The 9,078-nt window shown below is 27.7% G+C and overlaps 1 protein-coding gene across 1 annotated transcript; it reads right to left on the bottom strand.

Annotated features, from left to right (window-relative positions):
- Positions 1-1,831: 1,831 nt before the first annotated feature.
- On the bottom strand, positions 1,832-7,866 carry LOC107449180 (uncharacterized). The gene is made up of 2 exons (XM_016064633.4): positions 7,713-7,866; positions 1,832-2,443 (listed from the first exon to the last, which is right to left on the bottom strand). The coding sequence occupies exons 1-2, from the start codon at positions 7,728-7,730 to the stop codon at positions 2,006-2,008; spliced, it is 456 nt and encodes a 151-aa protein (XP_015920119.1). The 5' UTR covers positions 7,731-7,866; the 3' UTR covers positions 1,832-2,005.
- Between the last annotated feature and the right edge of the window lie 1,212 nt (positions 7,867-9,078).

Below are 9,078 nucleotides of genomic sequence, written 5' to 3'. Positions count from 1 at the left end.
TTTATACATAACTACATCATATTGTAAATTCGAACAAAACTAGCTTCGCAGAATAATTTTATAATTATTTAAATGCAAAATCAATTTTAAAATCAAGTCAATATTTTTTTTTCCAAAATGACATAATCGCCAATCTATGTAATGAAGAAAATAAACTTTAAATCATTCAAGTCTTCAGTTTTATTCTGTTATTTGAAAGAAGAATCCTTATCGTTAACTAAATCTTTATGTTTATCTAAATCTTTCTAGAAAAGATTCCAGAAAGATTTCTTCTAAATCTAGATAAGATTCTAAATAAACTTTTAAAATGTGCATAATTGCAAAATACTAATCTCGAATTTTGCAATTATGTCTTTATATATTATCTGCAATTATGCTTTATATATTGTCAGCAATTATGTCTTCCTGTAATCTTTATGTTTATCTAAATCTTTCTAGAAAAGATTCTAGAAAGATTCTAGAAAGATTTCTTCTAAATCTAGAAAAGATTCTAACTAAACTTTTAAAATGTCCATAATTGCAAAATACTAATCTAACATTTGTAGAATTATTGGGTGGAAATGGCCATATTAATATATTTCTTAAAATATAACAAATATAAACAATCAATAAGTCTATCCTAATGATATTGTGTGCATTTGCTTCGAATTACATAATTAAGAATTTATATTTATTACCAAACAAACAAAGAAAATAAAAGATTTATTTTTGTTTGAAAAAGGTTTTATAAAGAATTTATTGTTTTGTCTGAAAGTATTTAGTCCTGCAGAGGACTGATCGTAAAGACACGGTTCCCCACTAAAACACCGAAGTCAAGGGTTGCGGTCAGTAAGCGGGTGGGTGATCACTTTGATCAGCCTACGTTGGGGCCGAGGGTGCACGGTATCGGTCCTCGGTAAACTGTTGTACCGTAAAGTGCTCGATTTCAAGAGCAGGTCGTCGGGATACCAAAGCGGAGGCCTTTGTCTGACCTTCTTAGTTTGTTTACAACAAGTCAAGGATGGTAGCAAAAAAAACGAGTTAACACCATTTTTTGTTAAACCTGGGAATGATAGTGTTAGTTTTGGCGAAAATTAGAAGCTAAATCTGAAATCTCATAATTCATACATTCTAATTTAATGTTTTCTTCTTATCAAAAAAATGCTTTTTAAGACTTCAATTCAAGATTTTTCAACAAATAATATACTTCACACAATTCCGAGAGTCTCTATAGAATGACAAAAGATAAAACAGCAAAATGTAAAGCTAGTTATACTTCTTACATTGCCTAGGCAGTTTAGAGAATGACTAATCAAAAACATACTGACATTTAATGAAACTAAATACAGAATTTTTATGTTTCATATTTTACCTAAAGAACATTTCTCATTCAATAGAATGGCTGGATTTTCTATACAATTATTCAAAGTATGTAAAGATTCTCGTATTTGACTTTGCTTAAAAATACCAGGTACTTTATACAATTACTGGGCATTCTATGGAATGCCGGTGTTTTATACCTTGACGATAATATAATTATTATAGTCTTTTTCCCCCTAAACTGTTATCAAGGAAAGAATTATTAACATAGCATTTTAATGTAGAAAAATTGAATTTCATTTTCACAAACCTGAAACTTTTCTTCTTTTGACGTTTTGCTTCCTTTTTATAATTGTAATAAACAGACTAAGAATAACTGAATGTTATCGCTAAAAAAATTGTTTTATTTGACGACCGAGCCTTCAAATAATAGCCTCAAACAACTAATGAAACATATAAAAACCATATAGTTTTTTTGTTATTAAATATGTAAAATAATGAGTTTACCCATATTTTTTTTAAAAAATAACTATAAGCTTCAAAAAATTATTTTATTTATAAAATGCATTTTCAATTTTGTTTAAAAAGATATTAAAATATAAGTGCAGACATAATTCCAGTTTAAAAACATAATATTAAAATATATACTATAGCCTTTTCAATGTTCTATTCAGTTTCAGTAGTCAGAGTCACCACCTTAATCATCTTAGCCTCTTCCACCTTGCCTTCCATTTCCTTGTCCACCATATCGACTATCCTGTCCTCCATATCTACTGTCTTGTCCACCATATTTACTGTCTTGTCCACCATATCTACTGTCTTGTCCACCATATCCACTGTCTTGTCCACCATATCTACCGCCTTGTCCACCATACCTACTTCCTTGTCCACTATATCTATCGTCTTGTCTACCGCTTCCACCTCCGAAATTGTTTGCTCCTGGTCCACCTCCGTTGCCACCTTGTCCGAAATTGTTAGCTCCAGGTCCACCACCGAATCCACGTCTTGATCGACCACCAGTAATTTCGTCTTGTTTTTCCTCAGGACTAAAATGATCTGGATGCGGTCCAACTTCAGAATCTGCACATTTGTGGGCTTGTGTCGCAAGAACAAAACAGAGAGCTCCAAACAGCCAAAATGAAACCTGCAAAATCAAATAAGTTTCACTTTATGTAGATTGAGCACCAAACTTAGTATTTAGTTATCAGGAAAAATACGCTCAAGAAAGATATTATCATTAAGTTGCATCTATAAATAAGTAGCCCTGATTCATACCTGTTAATTACCCTTTAGCCGAAACGTGAAAATTGAAAAACGAAAATAGCATGCCACTATACAAAATTTACTTTTATGGCTTGTCTTTTTAGAAATTGAAACAGTTAATGAAAATGAAGGCAAACGTATTATTATAAATGAAATTGAATTGATAAAATCACTTTTCCTAAAAGTATAGAAAATGCGACTACGTAATATATACATTAAGCTCTATATATAAACATATATCTTTATATATTTATATACAAGCATGTATCGTTCACGACAAGAGTACTTGAATTGAGCTTGAAGAATTAATATTCATTCAATATAAAATTCAGTATATTTGCAATTTTTTTAAATGAACTTTGTTTGACTTTAACGTACTGAAATGAAAAAGCGGGATCAATATTAAAAGAATGACTGAAAGAATTCATTGGATGACTAACTAAGCATTTTTTTTAAAAGAGGAAATGTTTCATTACAGAACTTAAACAGACATAACATATCAGCTATCTACAAGTTATCTTAAGTTAGTCTGTTGATTTCGACAATTTATAACAACAACAAAAAAAACTATCAAGTTTATTAAAATTAATCTTGCAGTAATTCGTTTTTGTGCCACAAATTCGAAGCTTGTTCCACAAATTTTGTAATTTTACACCGTGAATGGAGCTTAATCCTCTACAATCCTCCTTAATCCTCAAAGCTCTACAGCTCTTGCAGAGTCCTGGTCTTCTTTAAGATTTTGGATCATTTTTTTTTTGTTGGTTGCTTTCTTATTTTAGGTCTTAATTTTCAGGACTTTCTCACTTTGTTCTAGTTCTATGTCTTCTTCTAGATTTTGACCATCTTTTCGTCTAATAATCTTTTGACATTTTCCGTTCTTAGGTTGCGTTCAAACCATTGGATTATTTTTATCATTATATTTGAAACAATTTCAAAGTTATTATATTTTTCATAAATCTCTTTATTTGTTTCGTTCCTCCAATGTCTATCTTCAGAAATTGAGCCAAAACTCACATGGTGTTAAGTCAGGGTATCATGGTAGTCATATAGTAGAAGTAAAAATCACCGTTACCCGGCTCTCTTACTATTCTTCAAGAACTTGAAGGGCGCTTTCATTCGAAACCATTGAAAGTGTGATATACTATAAAACGTATGGAATGAACTTGATTTCAAACTAGATGTTTGTCTTGTAACAAAATGACCACACATTGGAAAGATTGAACGGAAAATTTAATTTTATGTATCATTTATAAAATAGTTTTGAAAATATAAATTTTTAAAATCTAGTCATTTATTTTTGCTGACCATGTGTGACCACAGCAGTACCAGAGGAAATTCCCTTTTTATCCTTTTTGGCCAAACATATCAGGGCTATCTATTTGATACTAAGCATATTGTTTGAAAATATTCTCATGCGAGCTTTCATGGTCGTGTCTTTATTTTCTAAATTGGAACTTTAGTTGTCCTAGTGATTCTTTCTTTATACCCATCGATTATCAGACTTTAAAAAATAATCTCATTAATGCTAATTATTTGAAGTAACAACCAAGGTAAATTTACCAGCTACATATTAACTAAATAGAAACACGTGGTGGAATCAACGACATACTAGGTTTTAGTACCCAAGTTCCAGTGTACCTGTCGAACATGTAAGCTTCCCTGCCAAGTGTAACCTGAAACGAACTGAACAGAATTTTAATCAATAAAACGTATACCCATATACCATTGCAAAATATTGCTTTTTCTCAAAATATTGTTTTCAAATATTGCTTTCAAAATATTGCTTGCAAAATATTGCTTTCAAAATATTGCTATGATTTTTCTTTGTTTAAATTTTATTTAAGTTAAGTTTAAAATTAGACTTCTCCTTTTTTTTCTTTGTTGATTGATATTTCAAATGATGATAATAATATACATGCAAAATAAAATAAACTATCTCACCGAAAACATATCAACTAATTAAGTTAATTTATGTAGCATTAAAATAATGATGTAATATGCGTAGAAATCTTAAGTCAAATAAAACTTTAAAATTATATCATTATATAAACACTATGCTGTACATAATGCTATCATTATATAAACGTTATGCTTAAACATTATCTAAACATTACGGATCATAACACATTGCTTAAAGATAACTGTGAAAGGTAACTAAACACTTAAATTTATAATATATAAAAGAGTAATGTCATTACTTTGAAAAAGCGCATAACAATAGCAATGTAATAAAACTCTACAATTATAGTTGATATTATATAGTAATTAATAAATATCCTGAAAGTATCATAATAGCATGAAACGAAAAGATGAAGATGTATATCGGATTGAGTCGCAGAATCAATATTTTTATAAAATACTAATTATCTTTTCTGTTTTACTCGAGTCTTTTAAAATTAAGAATTACAATTAGGAAACACTAAATAAAAAAAAACTTGTCACTTGTCACAAAAAGTATTGTCATTAATTTGAAAAAACATATAACAATAGCAACGTAATAAAGCTACAATTATAGTTGATATTATATATATTAATTAATAAATATCTTAAGAAGGTCATAGTAGTATAAAACGTAAAGATGAACATGCATATCGGATTGAGTCACAGAATCAATGGTTTTATAAAATACTAATTATCTTTTCTATTTTTCTCGAGTCTTTTAAAATTAAAAATTACAATTAGGAAACACTAAATAGGAAAAAAAACTTGTCACTTATCACAAAAAGTAATGTCATTAATTTGAAAAAACATATAACAATAGCAACGTAATAAAGCTACAATTATAGTTGATATTATATAATAATTAATAAATATCTTAAAAAGGTCATAGTAGTATAAAACGAAAAGATGAACATGCATATCGGATTGAGTCACAGAATCAATGGTTTTATAAAATACTAATTATCTTTTCTGCTTTACTCAAGTCTTTTAAAATTAGGAATTGTAATTAGGAAACACTAAATAGGAAAAAAAAACTTGTCACTTATCACAAAAAGTAATGTCATTAATTTGAAAAAACATATAACAATAGCAACGTAATAAAGCTACAATTATAGTTGATATTATATAATAATTAATAAATATCTTAAAAAGGTCATAGTAGTATAAAACGAAAAGATGAACATGCATATCGGATTGAGTCACAGAATCAATGGTTTTATAAAATACTAATTATCTTTTCTATTTTTCTCGAGTCTTTTAAAATTAAAAATTACAATTCGAAAACACTAAATATATAGAAAAGAAACGTGTCACATGACTCATGCGTGGTTTAACCAAAATGAACTGTTGTTTATTTCAAGCATTTTTTATTTTGTACATTTTTTGTTCAACCTTTTCCATACCTAATGTCAGTGTAGGCAAACTGATGGTAAACCTGTACGCTAAAATTTTTCAATGTTAAATAGGATCTGAGTCATTTTTCCAAGTGTTCGAGGGAAAGAAGACTTATGTTAAGTTTCAACACAGAGCCACGATTAATGACAAATTATGTCCATTTGAGATCCAGCGTCGACAAACTTTAATACAATTTCATCACTTGAAAAATCTTTTTTCTTCTGTGTTTATTTAAAAAAATAATTGGTTTTATCCCCATTTGCTGGATTTTTAGGGAATATTTTAGTCTTATGCTTCAATTGGATAGTTAAAATCTCCCGTGACATCTGAAATACACCGTTACATTTTAAACAGTTTTTATTTCGTTCATTTGTTGATCAACTTTCTTCATATCTGAGGCATAGTATGCCACATATAAAATATTTGTATTATAACACAAATATTTCTTATTTATTCGCGGCAAATTAGAATACATGCTTTAATTAATTTGCAATGCATTTCATTAATTTAATTGTGTTACTTTAATATGGCATGCTTTCGCTAAATTAATAATTTCTTAATTAAAAAATTATTAATTTAACAAAAATATACCACATTAAATTAACATATTTAAATTAATGACATTCATTGTAAATTAATTAAATCATTTACTTTAATTTTCCAAGATTTGATGTAAAAATTACATATTTATGTTTGAAAAGAAATATTTCATATGTGGTATACAATACTACAGATATTCCCCCTTCGATTAAAAAGAAATTAGTGAAAAGAAGAAAAAATTATGTAGAATTAAAACTACAATCAGAACGTCAACATTTCTTTTAAGGATTGAAATTTAACAAAATTTTGTTGCAACAGAATCACCATATCACGATGAAGTGCAATTAGTCTCGATTAACAGAAAAATAATCTTCACACATTATCCTGTTTTGATTAGTTAATTTGTGAATATTTAAATGCTAAAAAAAACTATGAACTAAAAAATGTCAAACTATATAACCTTATAGGTTAAAAATTTGAAAGAATAAAATGAAAATCAATTAAATAATCAATATTAATAGCTTTAATAATTATAACCGAAAATAGTAATTTTATTTGGGGATGAAACATTTAGAAGATGAAAGAGATGAAATTTAACCAATTAATTTAAATTTTAAAATTTATCACAAAAAATCCGTAATTAAGAACTTTTATACACCCAAATCGAAAAATAAATTAACCATTATTAAATTGCTAATTTTTTTCTGAAAGAAGTTCTCTTTTCCAAAACCAGGCTTGCAATTGCGAGAAAAAAATTAGTTGTCAGAAGAACTAGAGCCAGATACACGGAGAAGAATTTAAAAAATAAAAAAAATCATTAATTATCATTAACTATCATTCAAAATATTGGTATTTAACTTCCTGCGGCTCTTTTGCAGGTAAATATTCGTATTTTTAACACCCCTCTTTCCTTAAGTAAGATTCATAATTTATTGCACTATCCATGCAAAGTAAGTACATTTATATATCACTTTAATTAATTTCTATCGCTTAGTTGTTAAAACTAATCATCTTTACTAATGAAAAATGAACAATTTCAACGATGGGCAATGAAACATAATATCAGTGATCAAAAGATACACATTCAATCAAAATCAATCAAAAATCATTCAATCAAAAGATACACAGAATGATTCATTTTGAATAATACACAACTTTATACCTTATTAAAAATAACCAAAATTGTAATATATAATACATGCTTTTTAAAATAACTATTTAAAACTTAAAAGTTAATTAAATTTAAATGAATTAAACTTTTAAATTTTACTTACAAATAATTTCGCCATCATTTTCCAGTGATTTCAGAAAATTAGCAATTTTTGCGTATAATAGACGAAGAAATATTCACAGCTTTATATAGTTTGCTTTAAAACCTAACATAATAGAACGTTCGGTATCGTTTGATAACGAAACGATATTAAAACAATGGGTAATTGTTCATAACAGTACTTTAAAAAACAAGGACTATAAAATAAAACCTGTGGTACATCCTTCCGTTCTTACGTCATTATTGTTTCGATATTGTTCTATAGTACACCGCAGGCAAAAAAGCTGTTACTTTTTTTTTCCTAATTAATTTGATGTATAGCTGACAATACATTGAAAAAGAATGAATCACATTTAACATATTTTCAACATGTTTGATCTAATTTGCGTTTAAACTAATGTTTTATTGTAATAAAAAATAATCGGTATTTCATAAATTGCTTTCGTAGATTCGGCTCGGCTATAATTCGCTTTTCCGAATTCGATTATAAGACTTATCATTCATGGGTTTTTTTTTTTTTCAATTATTTGTGTCATCATATTATCAGTAAATATAATATTTTTTAAGAAAAAATAATAAACAAACATTTATAAATTCAATAGCATTTGTAAATAAACTATTTAAACAGTCAATCTCTCCTGTATGAAATATATAGTTTTGTACAAAGACTGCTCTTTTGTACAAAACTATATATTTCATATATTCAAACAAAATTAGTTTATTAGTTTATAAAATTGCTTATACACAGAGGAAACAACTCTGGTAAAATTACCGCACTTTATTGGCAAAGACATTTCTGGTTAGAAAAGACAATAATTCTGAAAATAAAACCAAAATACACGGTACTTAAATCATTTATTTGATAATTTTTCAGTTCGTACGGTTCACCTTAAAAATTCTGCTTTTAAAAATTATAATTCGTATTGCTACACATTTCGTAAAAAATACAAAACTGAAAAGTAAATATTGCGAATAAATTGTTTTCTTATCATGCTAAGATATTATGATAAAATTAACAAATTCAATCACATTTACCAAGTTTTAGCATAAATTATAAAACAATAAATTACTGTTAACTTCACCAAAACCAGCTGACTTAAACCACGAAAAAAAAAAAAATTTCTAACACTAAGAGGGCTCCCCTTCCCTGTTCGCTCCACGCACCAACCACCATGATTGCTTTTTGTTATTATTGAAGTTATACTTCTTATGCGACTTCCAACAAGGTTGCGTTAAACGTTTAACGCTTCATTTTTATTGGCCGGGAAATCACGTGGTAGGATCCAGTTTTAACTCATTCATTTCCATATTGTTTTGGTTCTCACTAGCATAAAAATAATAAAAGTCTCACAAGCATAAATTAAAATACA

The sequence above is a fragment of the Parasteatoda tepidariorum genome, chromosome 4 (assembly GCF_982258835.1).
Source record: "Parasteatoda tepidariorum strain Cologne lab strain chromosome 4, Ptep-v5.0, whole genome shotgun sequence".
Taxonomy (NCBI): Eukaryota; Metazoa; Arthropoda; class Arachnida; order Araneae; family Theridiidae; genus Parasteatoda; species Parasteatoda tepidariorum.
Note: the sequence above shows the minus strand (reverse complement) of the source record. Positions and strands in the feature narration are given on the sequence as shown.